The sequence below is a fragment of the Lipotes vexillifer genome, unplaced genomic scaffold, assembly GCF_000442215.2.
Source record: "Lipotes vexillifer unplaced genomic scaffold, Lipotes_vexillifer_v1.1 scaffold1129, whole genome shotgun sequence".
NCBI lineage: Eukaryota > Metazoa > Chordata > Mammalia > Artiodactyla > Lipotidae > Lipotes > Lipotes vexillifer.
The window spans coordinates 1,871,653-1,889,433 of NW_006789022.1; the positions used below are offsets into that span (position 1 = coordinate 1,871,653).

Sequence of the window (17,781 nt, forward strand, 5' to 3'; positions counted from 1 at the left end):
GGTGGGGGGGGTGTTCGTAGCAAGGAATAAGACTTGGTCCAAATGCTTGGGTCCCCTCCGGTTTTGTGGATAAAACCTGTGTCTTCCCAAGAGCTGTTTCGTCCTGAGGCAGCCCTTGTCAGCTGCGGCCCCCCTCCCCCGGCTGGCCTCAGACCCAGCGCTGGGGAGACACGAGTGCTGCCCGAGACAAGAAGGGGGCAACACGAACCATCTACCCAAATCTGCCACAGGATCCCGGCCCTTGGGCCCCGGCCATGCCCTTCTGGCCTTTTTGCTGCCTTTCTTTTTGGAACCCAGGCATCCTGGCCCTCAGCCTTGCCCCAGACACACCTGGAGCACTTTTCCCTGTCTTGCATCCAGGTCCCGGCTTTCTGCCCCCAGGGCCCACATCTCACGGCCTCAGCAGTAGGGATGGTTTCCAAGGGTGAGGTGGTGCTGCAGGGCTGTTTCTTCCCCATCCTCTTGGCCAGACACCACGGGTGTAGGGATTGGGGAGGCGAGGGCTGAGGTTCGGTGGGGCTGGTCATCTCAGGGAGCCCTGGGGTCTCAGCTCAGCTGTGGGGCATGGTGCTGCCAGCCTCTCTGGGGGAGGGTATTCCTTGGCTGATGCCTTCTGGGGACTGGGGTACTGGTCAAGTGGGCCAAAGTATCTCCCCCTAAGGCTGAGGGGGTCCCCAAATCAGGGCTGACCAGCCTCTCTCAAGGACCAAGGCACCCCTGAAAAAAAATCCTAGACAATCTTGCTCTCAGTCTTGGCTGTCGGGCTTCTGTTTTCCCTTTTCAAAATTCAGCTTTTGGGTCACCTCAGAGAGGGCCTGTCCAGAGAAAGGGGGTCTGTAGAATAGTTTCGAATGAGGTGTGTCGACCTCTCAGAGAGCTGGGGCTCCCGCCCATGGGTCTTGGCTGCCCTCTTTGGTCTTTGCTGTCCAAGAGTGCTGGCCTGGCCTCCCAGTCCTCCCTATGGAAGGATCCAGGCCCCCGTCCTTGCTCCAGTGTTTCCCTAGATTCTGTTTCCTCCAACCTGCTGTCTCTCTAACTTTGTCCTCCTGAATCTCAGTTCCCTCGTAGAATCCGGGTGGGCAGGGTGCCTGTTACCCATTCGGAGGCTGTTGGGAGGATTGGACCTGGACAGATGCCTTTCCACAGCCCCCTTTGGTGGGAGATTCCGTCTAGGCCCAGGCTCTTCATACCCCCGTCTTCCCGGTCTCTGCCAGGCTCGAGGGGTAACGGGATGGGGTGGGGTGGGGTTTGGATATCCCTCTTGTCTGCTCAATCCCACGCTAACAGGACACTCTCTCTCTCTCCAGGTGGCTTTGATTTTTGTGTCGTGTTTTATTTTCTCCTCCATCCGAATCGTTTTTCTCGTTGACTGTTTTTTTTTCTCTCCGCCTCCCGGAAGAAAAAAAAAAGAAAAAAAGAAAAAGGAAAAAGCAGCCTCCCAGCCTCATGCTTCTCCTCCTTTTCCTTTTTTTTTCCGGCAAGAAGAAAAAAAAGAAACCAAAATCTCCTCTCCCCGCTGCAGTGACTCCCTGCCCCAGTCCTTCCTCTGGTTCTGCCTGTACCCCCCTCACCGTCTCCGGCGCCCCCCTTCTCTCTACCTCTCTCGCCCCGCTTCTCGTGCCCTCCACCCTCTGTTTCGGCATCGGGCCCCTTTCCTCAGCTCTGGGCTGGGGTCTTTCCCCCGATGTCTGTCACAAGTTAAAAAGGGTTTTTAAATTGTGGCAGCAAAAGCTTTTTTCTCCCCTCTCTCTGGCTGATTTTGATGACTCGTGTTTTCTTTGTTTCTTTCCCCTTTTCTTTCTTTTTTCTTCTTTTATTGTCTCCTTTCTTTCTTTCTCTCCTTCCCTTTCCAAGGTCCGGCTCACCTGACGTTAAACAGCGAAGGTATGGTTTGAAGTTCTGGCTTGGTTTGGATTGGATTGGATGGCCCCCAACCTGCACCTGGATTTTCTGTCCACCCCCCTTTGCCCCCCTTCCCCCTCCTCCACTTGTCCCGCCTCCTTCCTGCCTTCCTACCCCCTTCCTCTGCCTTGTCTTTATTTTATTTGGGTGCTGGGGTGGGTGGGGGCTCGTCCCCGTGTGTGCTCTCCCCTCTCCCACCTCCCCCGACACACTCCATCCGCCCTCATCCCACCTTGGTTTCTGACATCAAGAGATGTTTGAACTCCTGCCGTTGTCTCCAGTCACCTTTTTGCGTTTTCCTGATAGTGTATCTTGCTTTTTTTTTTTTTTTTCCTTTCTCATGGTGGTGTTTTATTTCCTTCTGCTCATTCTGCTCATTCTTTCTTTTCTGTGAACCCAAATAAAAAGAGAAAAGCATGGGCTGGAGGAAGTGGATTTTAGGCAGCCTCATTCCCCTCATCGCTGTGGGATGCCTGCTTTCCACAGCTGTTCCCCCCACCCCCGTACACCCTCACCCTTGTGTCTTCCGGATGTCTTCTGACCCTGTTTGACAGATGAGGACATTTAGGTCCAGAGAGATGAAGTGACTTGCTAGTGATTACGCAGCGTTTAATTGGTGGTACCGTTGGGACTGCTCATCTATTTTTAGCCTCCCTTTGACCAAGTCCTTACCATCTTTAAAAGCCCTGGTGTTCGGCAAACCTGGAGACAGACCCCAGGAGTCCTGACCTTGATCCCCCAGCTCTGACCTCCCTGTTGCTGACTCCCTTCCAGATCCTCAGGCACTGCTTCCCTGCCCCGCTGGTCCTCTGTTGGGGCTCATCTTCCATAGGGACAGGGTGGTGTCCTTAGCCTGTAGGCAGGAGAAGCCTACAGGATGAAGGCTGGGCTGTGGGGAGAGACTGAGATCGGGAATTTGGGATCGATTTAGGTCTGGGGAGGTAGAGGCCTGGGATTCTTGCAGGGATGTGAAATTATGGTAAGAAATGTGGGGAAAGAGGAAGTCCCAAGTGGGGAGTCAGGGCCTGGTGGGTTTACTCACATCCTTCTTGCCTCTCAGTGCCTGATTCTGGGTTTGCTGGCTGTGGCTCACCTTTGTCCTAGATGAAGCCCTGAAGGATCCCTAAAGCCACCCCTCCACCTCCTGAAAGGCCACAGCCCAGGTGTTATTCTAGCTTCAGTTCTGGGGATTGGGGTTGGAATAAGGGCCCAGACAAGGACTTTTTTTTGTTTTTTGTGGTACGCGGGCCTCTCACTGTTGTGGCCTCTCCCGTTGCGGAGCACAGGCTCCGGACGCGCAGGCTCAGCGGCTATGTCTCCCGGGCCCAGCCGCTCCGCGGCATGTGGGATCCTCCCGGACCGGGGCATGAATCTGTGTCCCCTGCATCGGCAGGCGGACTCTCAACCCCTGCGCCACCAGGGAAGCCGCCAGGGCTTTTAAACTCCATTCTTGAGTTCCCCTTAAGAACCATCTCGTGGGGTCTGGCAGTAGGTGTGGTGCCTGGGAGCCGCTGGTCAGGGCTGGGTGGAGAACTTAAGGCAGCCTGGAGGCCAGACATGGTGACGAGTGCCTGCAGGACTCTGGAAGCCTGGGCTGGGGGCGCTGGGCGGTGGCGAGCGGGAACTTCTCCCCGAGAAAGTCCTTCCCACATCCACTGTGAGCTTAGCCAGGCAGGACCTCCTGGTGTGCGCAGCCCTGCCGAGGGCACAGTGGAGGGACAAGGAGCAAACAGAGCGCGTGGCCCTGCCCCTGGGAAGCCCTGCGGCCTAACTGGCCAAGAAGTGGATGAAGGCAACGTTGAGAGCACTCACTGCAGTTAGGGAACAGGTGTAGAGGGAGAGCCAGCTTGCCTCGAGGATGGGCGAAGAGAAGAGGGCTTTGGTGCGGGGACGGGGCGGCTTCGGAAGAGGGGCCGTGTCAGACTGTTGGACTAGTTGAAGAGGAACCCGGCCCAGCAGGGCGCGGCCGAGAGTGGGGGAGAATCTGGAGGGGAGGCCAGGGCCCCCAGGGCCAGAGGTCTGACCTGTTTGCACGTTGTTGGGCAGAAGGGGCTTCTGAACCAGCAGCGAGGCCTCTGCTCCTCCGCTCGTCCCCCTGCCCCTGGGCAAGGAGGGGGAGGTCAGTGGTCATGAGTCTGATGGGGTTTGTGGGGCTGATGGTTCCCGGTGTGTCAACTGGCTCCTTCCCCAGAGGCCCTGAAAGCGAGCGAGTCCCCAGAGCAGCACCCCACCCCCACCCTGTACCTGCAAGCTGGCCCTCTGCCCTGGACAGGGCCCTCCATCGCCTCAAGGCTGGGGTGGGACTGCCTGGGTAGCCCCCTGTGCCTGACTCCCCAATTCTGCTTCTCCAGTAGGGTCCTTACTGTTCTCCGAGGGGGGGGCCGGGAGAGGAGGAGCCAGCGATGTGCACCAGCCGACAAAAGGTCAGTGACCCCACGGTCCCCAGAGAGCCCAGCCCTCACCCTCTGTAGGCCAACTTCACTTTCTGGAGGGCAGCTGAGTCAATAGGGGCATGTACCCTTCAACCCCCTCTGAGGTCCACCCGCAGTACCTGCCTCGGTGTAAACGGCCACAAACCTCCATTTCTTTCCCAAAGCCCAGTTGTCCTGATGACCTCTTTCTAGAACACGGATGTCTTGTTTTTCTTGGCCGCACTTATCTTAGATCCCTGACCAGGGCTTGAACCCATGCCCCCTGTGGTGGAAGCACTGAGTCTTAACCACTGGACCGCCAGGGAAGTCCCCACAGATGTCTTTTTGTGGCAGTTGTTCAGGCCAAAGAACAGGGATGACTAGAAAGTATCTGTTTCTCTGGGAGAGTGGCTAGGCAGCAGGGTCAGCCCCCCATTTAACCATCAAATTCTGCAAGCACGATAGGTGTCAGCCCAGGGAGATTCTGGTTGGGAGATGTGGCATTTATAATAAGTTGTGTATCACATGTGTCACCTAAATGAGCCTTCACAACCCCCTGTGGAAGGGCTCATTGCCCTTCGTTTACAGATGAGGAAACTGACGCTTGCCAATGCCCCTGAGGCCAGCCAGGGGCCCTTTATCCTGTCTCAGGGCTGTAGGTTTCAAGCTCCTTTTTTTTTCTTCACTGAGGCTGCCTCTCTCTCTCTCTCTCTCTCTCTCTCTCTCTCTCTCTCTTTAAAATAAATTGATTTATTTTATTTATTTATTTTTGGCTGCGTTGGGTCTTCGTTGCTGTGCGCAGGCTTTCTCTAGTTGCGGCGAGAGGGGGCTATTCTTCGTGCGGTGCGCGGGCTTTTCACTGCGGTGGCTTCTCTTGTTGCAGAGCACGGGCTCTAGGCGCGCGGGCTTCAACAGTTGTGGCACGCGGGCTCAGAAGTTGTGACTCGTGGGCTTAGTTGCTCCGCGGCATGTGGGATCTTCCCGGACCAGGGCTCGAACCTGTGTGAGGCTGCCTCTCTTAAGAGACTGTCTTCCCTAAGAAGTTTACAGGGCAGTGTAGCAACCCCTCAAGGAGTTCCAGTGGGTGCCAAGCCCTGGGGCTACCAAGTCCCATTCTTTAGTACTCGCTGTTCTGTTGGCCTGCATTTCTGCCATCCCTGCCCTCTTCCCCAACCATTTGGTATCTCTTTCAGCTGACTCTCGAAAAAGCAGCCAGGCCACCACACTGGAAGTCTCCCCCAAACTCCCCAGGCAAACCCAGAAGCTGCTCGGCGTTCCCTTTGTCTACACATCCATTACATCACTCGCCACACGGCGAGTAACTGTCAATTTACCTGTTTGCCTCCCCAACTCGACCGAGCTCCCTGAGGACGGTGATTGGGTGTTTTCGTTCGTATACCCCTGGTGCTTTCCACAGCTCCTGGCACATATGTAGGTGTGTGCTCAGCAGATTTATTTTAAATGGGTGAATGGGCTCTGTTCTCAAGGGGCTCACTGATGTTCTAACAAAGAACTACAATAAAGTGTGGAACGTGCAAAGTATAGGGAAAGTGCAGGCTTTGTGCAGAGGAGTTAATTTATTCATTGATCTAGAGAGAGAGGCAGCACATACACACAGAGAAAGTTACATCCCAGTGTAAGAGTCGTTTATTTGTGGAATGGTTTACAGTTTATGAAGCCTCACCTGGTCTGGTCTCTTTCTAGATGTCCACGGCGACCTGTGAGGTAGGCCGATGATGAGTTCCTTTGTCCTGAAGAGGAAGCTGGGGCTTAGAGATTTTGCCTCTTGGCCAAGGTCACAAAGCTGGTGCAAGAGCCAGCATTAGTGCCCAGGTCTTCTTTCTCACATCACACTTCCTCTCAAGGGAGCAGTACAAGATGTTACTAGGCAGTAAGTGCCAAATGAGCTGAACAGACAGCTGTAGTGCTTGAGCGTAGGGAGGGGCTAAGGGGGCTGGAGACCTTCCCAGAGGAGGGCTTTGAGCTGGGCCTGGAAAGGAGGCAGCTGCTCTGCCCCCCCATGGCCATTAGAGATCCAGGACCACAGCAACTGGTCTCTAGCCACATTCAGCTTGACTGCGGACACCTGTGGGGCTCCACGTTCCCCGACCCTGGGAGATAAACAGGTATCAGCAATGACCCCCTTCCAGTGCCAGGGGCTATTAGGAGCGGGTAACTGTTCAAGTGCTGCTGGGAGTTGTAGTTCCGGGGTCATCCGCGCGGTGAGGTGGGGGAGAGCGCCCCCTGCTGTTTCAGGTCTCGCTCCTCTTAGATCTGGTTGGTGCTCTTCTGAGCATGGTTGGCAGGGCAGCCCCCACGTGCTTACCTGACACACTAATCCCTAGAGGTCCTACTGCCTCCTCCCCACTCAGAGGCTATCTCTGTCCTTCCCACCACCTTGGGTTTTCTTGTTCGCATTTGCTCATCTATTTTCTGTCGCTCTCCCCCAATTCTTTCAGGTTCCCTCTGGCTGCTCCAAGCCTCTTTCCATTCCTGGGCCTGCCTGGGTCCGTGGCGGTCACGGGTGTTGGAGAACATGTAGACTCTGGCTCCAGAGTGGCTGGCTCTGCCTCCTCTCCCAGGAGACCAGAGCCAGAGCCCAGAGGAGTCGAGGAATGGCCTCATTTCTCCACTTTGCCTTGGCAGCCGTGGTCCAGCCTTAGGCCCGCCTCTCTCCTTTTTACTGGCCTCTTTTGTTCTGTTCCAATCACTTTTTCACGTGGTTGCCTTATTCTTTCCTTTCTTTCTGTTTGACTCTCTCTTTAATATTTTCTTTGACTGCAGTGAAGGTGAGGGAGTGGGAGGGGAGGCCCGGCTTCAGGGAGGGAGTAAGATGCAGAGCAAACTCAAGGTCAAACACATTCCCTTTTCTGGTCCTTGAGCCCCCCCCCCCCCCCCCCCCCCCCGCCACAATCCCACCCCACCTACCCTGCCAGTGCCTGGGCAGCAGGCCTGGTTGCTATGGAAACAGCAAGGCCCTGAGAAACCCTTGGCTCCCTTTCCTGGGAGGTCTCTGTCCCTTTTTCCTTGCGGGTCCTCTTCCCATCACCCTTACCTGTCCCCTCCCAGCTTGTCCTCGTCTTTATCCAGATTGCTTCCCCCCATCACCTCTTGGTCCCTCACAGCTCTGTACTGTCTCCATTTCCCTTCTGTCCCTCATGGTCCATCTTTCTCCTTCTCTACATGGCATCCCTCCACGTCGCCAGTCTTTCCCTTCTTGTTTCTCCTTGACTCCTCGTCTTTGTTTTCTGGCCCTTCCCACTGGAGCCCCAAGGTAGGCAGAATGGGGCTTGTGGCTGTCCCCATGTGGCCCATGCCCCACCAGCCTCGCTGCCCTGTGACCTCAGGAAACCGGGCCTGGCCAGCTGCAGTGAGTGCGGTGCCAGGCTCTGGGGCAGCAGCTGGTGCCTTGGCATCCGGAAGCAGTGAGGACTGAGTCTGTGGGCAGACTGCCCAGAGGGAGAAAGTGGGGCCGTTGTGCAGGGGAGAGGCATCTGCAGGAGATGCACCCGGACAGCCATGGCTTCCACATGCGGAGCCTGCTGCTGGGGCCCAGCCCACAGGGGGGCGGGGCCTCTGAAGGACGGTTGTGTGTGTGTGTGTGTGTGGGGGGGGGCCTGCCCCTCCCCGCCCCCGCCCCGGCAGCATACCCTGCTTCTTCCTGGGCCTGGGGGCCTGTGCTGAGAATCTCTGCACTCCATGAAGGCCCTTGACCGGCCGTCTTGTTTGACCCCCCCATCCACCCTGCAAGGTGGGTGGGCCCAGCCGTTGTGCCACCGCCTGCTGGGAGGAGAAACGAGTCACTGTCAGAGTCCAGGTCCTCTGCGCTCCCTTGACTCCACGGCCTGTTTTCTTCCCTCGGTGTGGGCTCTGGCTCGTGAAGGTGTGGGGCTGGGACCCACCTTCCTTCCATGGAGCCACTGTCACCCACTTACAGAACGCTAAAATTCCCTAAGGCCCTCTCAGTTGTTTTCACTCCTGTTTAAAGCGTGCCAGTGGAAGGAGCCCCATGCAGGGCGCTTACCCGTGTACGCACACTCACGCACACATGCACAAGGGCCGGGCCTGCCCGTTCACTTTTGCCCCCAGCCATCTCCTGGCACACAGGGTCCCACACCTGCCCTCTGGGGACCCTTGGAGGCTCTCTGCCTAGGGCCTGTCTGTGCTGTCTTCTCAGGTTGGACCAGGAAGCTGGGGGGGCGGTGACAGCTGGCATGGTGGCCACCTGTGTCAGCCCCGCCCAGTGGCCCACTGCTCCCTGACACACATCCTTGCCACCTGCATGGCCCTCCCATGTGTCTTCCCCCTGCCTCCTCCACCCCATTCTCCTCATCTGCTCACTGCTACGAAGTAGGACTACTAGTCCCATCCCCTGTGGTGAGGCCTCAGACTGTCCCCAGGCACTGAGAATGGCCATCACTGGAGAAGAGGCGGGAGGGGAAGGTGGGCTGCACTCAGGAGACCCTTGGTGCCCCGCCATAGGGGCCACTCCGGGAAGATGTCCGGTGCAGTTTCCTGTTGCTCTACCACATCCTTTTGTTAAGGGGGTGGCTGATGGAGGGCCAGTGGGGGAGGAGACAGTGAGAACGTCTGCTTCGCTTGGCCCTGTGGCAGCTTAGTTGTCAGCTGTCAGTGTGAGAGCCACTTAGCAGCCTCTTGCTTTGGAGACAGACGTGGGGGAAGCTGACTTCTGACAGCAAAGACGGCAGGGTCCAGAGAGGAGGGTGGACAGCACGGGGAGGGGAGAGAGCCTAAAGCTTGCAGTTGGGATCGAGGGGCTGCCGGTGCCCAGGACCTGCGCCTGGGTGGCTGGGGGGGAAGAGGGAGGGTCTGGAGTGCCCTGCCCCACTCAGCCCTCTCCTGTTTCCCCACCGCGGCGTCCAGGCAAGGAGGAGTTTGTGGCGACCTTCAAAGGCAATGAGTTCTTCTGCTATGACCTGTCACACAACCCGATCCAGAGCAGCACGGACGAGATCACGCTGGCCTTCCGCACCCTGCAGCGCAACGGGCTGATGCTGCACACGGGCAAGTCGGCCGACTATGTCAACCTGTCCCTCAAATCTGGGGCCGTCTGGCTCGTCATCAACCTGGGCTCGGGAGCCTTTGAGGCCCTTGTGGAACCCGTCAACGGCAAGTTCAACGACAACGCCTGGCACGACGTCCGGGTCACTCGAAACCTGCGCCAGGTAGGGGGAGCAAGAAGGCCAGGGGCCAGCTGTATCTGGGACAGAACGGGAGTGGGGAGAGCGGGCTGCCTGGGGTGCGGGGCGAGGCGTCAGGGCCAGCAGCAAGGCGTGGTTCTGAAGAAGGTTTAGGCCGTGGGTGGGCTGGGAGGGTCCAGCCAGCCGCAGTGCAGTGCGCAGGCTTCAAGGACCAGGATGCTGCGCTAGGGAGGAGGCTGCCCCGGGCCCGGAGCCCAAGGGAAGAGGAAGGGCCAGGCTCTGATTGGTGCCAGGGGCTGGGTTCAAGGGTTGGGGCTGAGGAATCAGGTCATCTGGCAGGAGGACGATTGGGGGGCTGGGAGGAATGAGATAGAACCTGAACTGGCGGGGCCCTGGGGCGCTACGGGATGGGGAGACTCTGGCCAGACTCTGGTTGAGTCGGTGTCCCATTAGGGCAGGAAGCCTGGGCCATGTGGGGTGGGGTGTGGCCTGCCCTTAGGCGGGGCCTTTCTAGGGCAGAGGCAGGCCTGGGCTCAGAGCAAGGTCGGAGCAGCAGGCGTGAGAGGGGAACGGACTGGCGAGGTGCTTGGTCCTGCCTCTCGTCCGGGCAGTACCCTCTCTCTCCTGTCCCTTCCTGTCCCTCCGAAGGGGCGCAGGCTCTCCCATGGGTCGGTGGCTGTCTTTCCGTGGCTTCCAGGCCAGCCCATGTGCGAGCTCGAGGAGACTCTTGGAGCAGCCCCTGCAGGCAGGACAGTGTCCTCAGCGTCCCCTCAGCTCCATCTCCCAGACTACCCCCCACCCTGGGAGCTGATGCTTCTGGGCATCGGCGCTGTCCTCTCAGTGCAGTGGCCTCTTCGCCTCTCACAAGGCACAGGGTGGCTATGGCAGGCGAAGCATTCCCTCTGGCCGGGCTTCTGCTTGACAGCAGGCTCCACAGCTTGTTTCCAGCCCTGAGAAGTTCCCGCCTCAAGCAGAGTCCAAGCCAGACCCTTCTTCCAAAGCAGGAGAAGCCGCTGTGCATCCTCAGTGGCTCCTGGATCCACCTTCTGACTCCGTGCCCTGATCGCTTGGCACCTGAGGCCCAGGTGCCCAGACTCTTGCTGGTCCTTCTCTCCGGGTCCACCAGTTTCTGTAGCTGGTGGCAGGGACACTTTTCCAGCTCCACCCCCAGCAAGCTCAGTGCAACCAGGAACACGGAGCCTCTATGCCTGGGAGGTGCTGTCTTGGCTGGTTTGTAGCCCTTCTCTTACTAGGTATCTGCTCTGTATCTCCTGGTTCTCGCTGAGCTTCCTGGTGGCTGAACTTCCGACGTCTCTCCTCTTCACCGTCCTTGTCACCTGCCCTCTCCTCCTCCCCTTCCTCCCCCTGAAGGGCTCATGGTGGGCGGGGGCGGGATTCCGGCTGACCTCACACCGCTCTTACCTGCTTCTTCAGCCCACTGAGTGACGATCTAATGGGGAGTCCCCCTCCTCTGGCGCCTTCCCCTTGCTGTAGGGACACCGTGAATAATCCGCCTGCTCTTTCCGAGCCGCTGCTCCCTGCTGCAGTCGGGCTCCCACCCAGGCACCTGCTCTCAGTGCACCCCGAGCTCTGAAGAGCGGCACTCCTCCTCAGGGTGGTGCCCCCTTCATGTCGCACCATCCCCTGACCCTGCCGGAGGGCTGTCTTGTGTTGTCACCACCGTCTGAGCAAAGCTGAGTGTTTGCGCCGTTTGTCGTACTTTTAGGCGCCGCCCACATTTACTGCAGGGTGGGCGGAGCTGCCTTCTTGCTGATGTTCCCTCCCCAGGACCAGCGCTGTCACCTGGTGCTGCCTTTGGCAACACGCTGCAAGCCCAGAGTCCCTATCCACGTGTCCTTTGGCCAACATATTGTCTATCTTTACTGGGTACCGAGGGAAAAAAGACATGGGCCCCGCCCTCCCAGCCCTTTGGCTCTTGAGGGCACAGGATGAGTCTGTTAAAAGTGAACAGAGCAAAGCCACACAAGGGCCAACTGAGCGGCAGGAATCTTAAACATTCTAGGAACTCGAGAGACCTAGAGAGGAGGGAGAGGTCTGTGACCAGGGAAGGCGGGAACGCCATACAGAGGGGGTGAGGCCTGGCCTCAGCAGTACTGAGTGTGGACAGGGACCCACAGTAGCCTCTTCCCGGGGCTCACAGAGTCCTGGGTCTGAGCTGGTAACTGGTGACCACGTCCCCCTGGCCTGTTGTACCGAATGGGTCAGAGCAGAGTCAGGTCATGTTGACCTGAACATAAGCCTTCGGGGCCAAAGAGGGTGTCTGCTTTAAGACTTTGATTGAGAGGTCTCCTTAGAAAGGGTTTCTGGAGAGATTTATTTGACTCCAGTCCACATCCGTAAATATGAGCTGCAGCCCTTTTTTGGTCATTGTGACCATCAGGGGGATGGAAGGGCAGCCCTAAGGCTGTGCTCTGGATTCATTGCCCTTGCTCGGGGCCTAGCCTCTGACCAAGTCCGTGCTCACCAGGCCTTTTGAGTGCCTGTCTTTCAGGGCTTCTAATAATTTATTGGGTCCTGTTGTCCCTAGAGCAGTGGTTCTCAACCGAGGGCGGAGTGCCCCCCAGGAGACACTTGGCAATGTCTGGAAGCATTTTTGGTGTCACAACTCGGGGAGGGTGCTACTGGCATGTAGTGGGTAGAGGCCAAGATGCTGCTAAACATCCCACAATGCGCAGGGCAGCCCCACAGCAAAGAATTATCTGCCTCCAAATGTCGGTAGTGCGACGAAGGGGAGAAACCCTGTGCAGACACATTTATACAGGGGCCAGATGGTGTCCTGGGATTGGAAAGATCCTTTTATGATCTTAGGAGTGACGTTGGGTTGGGAGTGGCCAGGAGCAAAGACGGGGGTGGGGGGGGGTGAGGTAAGAAATGACATCTGCTTCTGCCTTTAGGGTAGATGGCTGGGATCTGAGGACACTGGGATCCACGTTGTTTTCCCCAAGTGATTAGAACAGCTGGGGAGACTGCCTCCTGGGGAGAGCCTGCCCCAGGGCAAGCACTGAGGGGTCTCCCTCTTGGTCCTGCAGCCTTGGGAGACTGGAAGGAGGCATTTCACCCCCTCCCCTGAACCAGATAGTGGTCCCCGGAATCATCCAGAGACTCCTAGAACATTGCAGTCAGGACCGGAGGACACCTGACTGAGACCACACCCCGCTCTCGCCCTCCTCTCCCTCCGAGCCCAGCCCTGAGGACCCTGTGCCCGGTGGTGTCTCTTGGGGGATCTTTGCAGGAATAATTCCCTCTGAGGATTCCCTGAGGTCTATTTTTAATCCTGGGCCCACCCTCCTCCCACACCCAGTATGCCTTCCCCCACCATGCAAGCCGAGTGCCAAACCATTTCATCACTAGCCAGTATGAACTCTGGAAGACAAGCTGGCTCCCAAAATATCATGTGGAGCTTCCACCCGCCCAGCTCTCATGAGGCCGTTCCTCAGTGGGGAGATTTTCGGGAGCCCCCCTGGGCCCCAAGGAGGGACATCACCCAAGGATGGGGCCTGGCAGGCACTTGGGACTCCCTCCCCTTCCGGCCTGGGCTGCCCTGTCTCTCCGGCCTGTCACACACCCCATCTTAGGGCCTGACTATGGTGCTGTACACACCCTGTCTATACTGGTTTCCCGAGCTGCTCACCTCATTCCCACAGAGCTCCCGCCAAGACCACCGTTCACCCTCCTTTCTGCCGGGTGAAACCCTAGAGCTGGGGTTTGAGTCTGATAGACTGGGTTCAAATCCCAGCTCTGCCACTAGTTGGAGTGACTTGAGGCAAGTAATGTAACCTCTCTGTGCAAAGTGAGAGGGGCCTTTGAGGACTAACTGAGGTGGTGGCCTGTGCCTGGCATTGCGTGAGCAGTGGAGGTCTTGCTGCCATCATTATTGTTAGTTGTGGGCTTTTCTTCCCCAATCCTTCAGGCCCAGCTGAACCGCCGCCTTTTTTGTAAGGCCTTCCTTGATCCTTCCTCCCCCCTGGCCAGTCTCCCTCTTTGCTGTGTTCTGGCCCTATCATCACACTCCGTCTGCATGGTCAATGATTTGTGTTCACCTCTTTTCTCTATTTCTACATGGTAAGCTCCTTGAGAGTTTAATACCAGCAACTACTGAGTGTTTTTATTTATTTTCCTACTGGTTTTGCCGGTTCCTTTGGGCTCTTTCTTGAAGCCAGTTGGTGAGGTTTTGGACATGAGGATCCAGCAGATCTATGTCATACTAGCCCAGAAATATCTCTTGTCCTCTGGGAAAAGCTCCACCTCACTTTACTCTCCGGCCCCCTCAGAGTCTCCTCAGGACCTGTCCCTTTCTTACAGCATTGTTCAGATTGCACCCTCACATCTCTCCTCCTCCGGAACCCCCAAGTTCAAGGGTCTCTTTTCTCTTTTGTATCTCACCTAACTTTTCTAACAATCCTGTGAAGTGGGAGATACTCCTATTTCACCAGCGAGGTTGAAGAGCTGGCCCAAGGCTGTCCCGCAGGAAGTTGGAGGATGGGAGCCTGACTCCATTTTTCTGCCTCTCGGGAGGGCCTGGCTGTTGGCCTTGGTGCACACTGCTAAGGTGCCTGTTGTTCGTCTTGTGGTACTGCCAGTCTTGGGTGTTCTGAAATCTTGAAACATCTAAACGTTCTGCTTGTCTCTTGGAAAAATGGGCCCCTCTTATCTCTGAATCCTCTTTTCTTTGTCCTGAGCATCTCTTGCTCAAGCTCCACAGAGATTGCCTTCACTCAGACCTTTGTGATTTGTGCGTATAATCCCCTTCTTGGCTTTCTTGAAGGGCTGGAGCTATGCCGATAGATCAAGGTGAAGATGGGGTAGAGCTTTGTCAAAGGCCCTTGGCCACGGTAAGTTACACTTGCTACAATGACTGACTTCTTCCCTCTGTGACTTGATGCCCTCCTCCCTCATCATGCACTGTCATCCTTGTGCTCCTAGGCTCCAGGAGCCCTCTAGCTGTTTCTGTGGATGGGGCAAAGCTTTCCTTGCTCATTCGTTAGTCTGAAGCCTCAGCCCTCCCGATCCCCGGCATTCGGGAAGGCGTGGGCTGCTGCATCACAGGTGCCAGGATGGGTTCCAGTGGAGCCTCCACTCTAGTATTTGGCCACAATTGCCCCCTCGGGCATGATCACCATGGACTGGGTTCTGGATCTGCAATGCCTAGGTCTAGAGGGGCCCCGTCTTGCCCACCACAACCTCGCTATTTATCAGAGGAAGCCCGGATCTCTTGACACATCAGTGGAAGGCCCTCTCAATCTTGTTTCTTTCTTTCTTATTTTTTAATTTGGCTGTGCTGCACGGCTTGCGGGATCTTAGTTCCCTGGCCAGGGATTGAACCCGTGCCTTTGGCAGTGAAAGCGTGGAGTCCTAACCACTGGTCCACCAGGGAATTCCCTCAATCTTGTTTCCTTCTTTTTTTTTTTTAATTTTTATTTATTTATTTATTTATTATTTTTGGCTGTGTTGGGTCTTCATTTCTGTGCGAGGGCTTTCTCTAGTTGCGGCGGGTGGGGGCCACTCTTCATCGCGGTGCGCGGGCCTCTCACTGTTGCAGCCTCTCTTGTTGAGGAGCACAGGCTCCAGACGCGCAGGCTCAGTAGTTGTAGCTCACGGGTCTAGTTGCTCTGCGGCATGTGGGATCTTCCCAGACCAGGGCTCGAACCCATGTGCCCTGTATCGGCAGGCAGATTCTCAATCACTGTGCCACCAGGGAAGCCCTCAATCTTGTTTCTTAATTCGCTCTTGTACTTGTTAAAAATTGAAGTTGTCCATGAAAGTCGAAAACTATTTTTTCTTTGTTTTAGTCTCCACAACCAGTTCTAATTAAAAAAGAGTAGTAGCTGGATTTTTACTTCCAATGCCTTTTTTCCCCTATCTTGTTTGACTTGTGCAGTGATACCAGAGCACTTGTACCTTTTTTGGTGCCATGGGTTTAGCTGCCCTGAAGCTAATGGTTCCTTGTCCTGACTAGTTGGCCTCTTCATTTCCCAACGGTCCTACTGGCTGATAGGACCAATCCTTGTACCATGTGTTATCCCCTGTTCCAGTCTCTGCATCTGCAGTTAGACTCTTGTCTTCCTGCTATGTAAACTGTTTCTGCGTCACTAATAATTAATATTGGTTATTTAGCACTTCTTCTAGCTGCTTAATATTGAATTCTGTTATTTTTAATGGTACAAGGCCCTTATTAATTGTCTTACTGAATTAGTCCTGTGCCCACTGGTTTTAATAACTCTCTAACTAATGGATCTGTCTCTAGAAGACCTCTCCTTCTCAGTCACACTCTCGGGCGCACAGTTTAGTATTTGATGGACATCAAGCAGTAGTGTCCCAGTATCTCTGATACACTAAGTGAAGCTGCCTCAGCCCCTTTGCCATCTCCTCCTCAAAGGGTAATTTTGAAGGTGGTTCTTTGACCATGAGGAGCGGAAATGAACATAAAGCCACATGGGGGCGGGGCCTCTAGAGTCTGGGGTAGAGGAAGCCGGCTTATAGTTTCCAGAGGAGTAAAGGGATTTTAGAGGGAGGTGGGCCTCTCTGTTCCTTTTTATGGTGTGGTATGTGGGGGGGAGTGAATTTTTGCTGCTGGCTGTGGGGAGCGGAGGCGCGGGGGTCTGTGGGTGTGTGTGGAAGGAGGCTGGGCTGCTGGGAAAGCCTGACCAGTTCCAGGGACTCACAGGAGTGGTGGTGGTGAGGGGGCACTTCATTCTGGGAGGAACAGCTGCCCAGAGGAGCATAAGAGGGTAGGCATGGGGTGATTGAAGACCTGGGGGAAATTTGGGGGAAATATGGGCTCTGAAAAGTCAGTTTAGGCAGGAAGGAGGAGTCAGTTCTCTGTGGGAGTGGGGAGGGGAGGGAGGAGGTTTTGGGATGATTAGCTCTGATGTGAGAGTGAGCTTTCTGCCAGCCCATGGAGGGCAAGTTTCCTTTTCCCTGTTCTGGTGGTGACTTACTCTCTCTTCCTTTCTGAAGGAACAGAAAAGGGAAGGAAAAAACCCAACCCTCCCCCCACCCCCTGCCAAAAACAGAGCTGCCCCTCCCCCCACCATGACTCCCTGGATCTATTTGCTATCCTCCATCCCCAGGAAAAGCAGACACCCATATCCCCTCCTATACTCCCTGGGAACACCCTCTCCTTGCCTCCAAATGAAATTGCCTCTCATTTGAGCCAGTCCTGGGATTCTCTGGGGGCCTTGGCCTCTCTTCTCCCAGTCTGACAGCCCGCTGGCCCATCACCAACCAGTTAACGCATTAACTCGACATGGTTACTGGACAGCCAGTTGGCCAGTACCAACTTGCTCTTTAGCCAGTTCTATGGAAAGCCATCTGGTTGACCAGTTAGCCAACAAACCCATCCGTCCATTCCCTGAGTCAGTAGCCCATGCCTTTCTCACATTCCTGTTCCCCTCCCTCCCATCCCCTCAACTCCCTAACATTTCAGCCCATAGGATTTACTAATACTGCATAATTGGGTCTGCTTCTTAACCGCCTGCCTTCCCTCTCTCACCTTCTGTTGGAAAACCCCGTTGCCAACTCTGTGTGTGTGACTAACACGCTTATAACCTGGGGGACCAAGGGATGGGCAGGGACAGGTGGGGCAAGGTATGAGTGAAAAGCCGAACTAACCTTTCTGTCTCATCTGCGGAATGTCACCATCTTTAAGTCTTTGCTTTCCTGGTCCAGTTCTTTTGTTGTTTTCTTCTCTACTAACCAAGGTCTTTAACTGTTCCCCTTCTCTGCAGCCGGCTCTTCCCGGAGGGGATGATGGCGGGGAGAGGAATCCAGAGGAGGGTTGGGTGTGGGGGGGGGGGGATTGGGAGAAGGGATTTAATTTTTGTGTGTGTTTTATTTCTCCCTCCCATTATAATTTAATTTTCTTTAAACAAAATACTTCAGCTGAGCTTAAGGTGGGAGGGTCTGAACAGACAACCAAACATACAGATATATATTTTTCCTCCTTCCTTGAGTTTCACAGTTGGTCATTTTCTTTTTCTTTTCTTTTCGTTCTGTTCTTTCGTTGTTGTCTTTGTTGTTTTCTTTGACCCCGCCCCACCCCCTTCCCCCATATCTCCGGTGAAGCACGCAGGCATTGGACACGCTATGGTAAACAAACTGCATTATCTGGTAGATATCACTCTAATTGTCTTACCGTTCGGTTTGCCGTGGGTTTTTTTAACTGTTCGATTCTGCCTCTTTGGTTTCCTTTCCCCCTGTTTGGTTTTGGTTGTTTTGCTCTTCCTGTTGTTTTCTGCGTCCTGGACAATCTTTAGATTTTGCTTCTCTCTTTTAGTTTTCCTCTT

At 55.5% G+C, this 17,781-nt stretch overlaps 1 protein-coding gene across 3 annotated transcripts in view; it reads left to right on the top strand.

Annotated features, from left to right (window-relative positions):
- Window positions 1–17,781, top strand: part of NRXN2 (neurexin 2) — a 100,381-nt gene that overhangs the window by 15,165 nt on the left and 67,435 nt on the right. The window contains exons 3-6 of one of the 3 annotated variants that reach the window (XM_007462053.1): window positions 1,855–1,884; window positions 4,254–4,325; window positions 9,198–9,499; window positions 17,561–17,605. In XM_007462053.1, coding sequence (XP_007462115.1) covers window positions 1,855–1,884; window positions 4,254–4,325; window positions 9,198–9,499; window positions 17,561–17,605 — 449 coding nt within the window. Of the gene's footprint in view, window positions 1–1,854; window positions 1,885–4,253; window positions 4,326–9,197; window positions 9,500–17,560; window positions 17,606–17,781 lie in introns of those variants that run through there. The other 2 variants (XM_007462054.1, XM_007462055.1) reach the window with 2 other exon arrangements.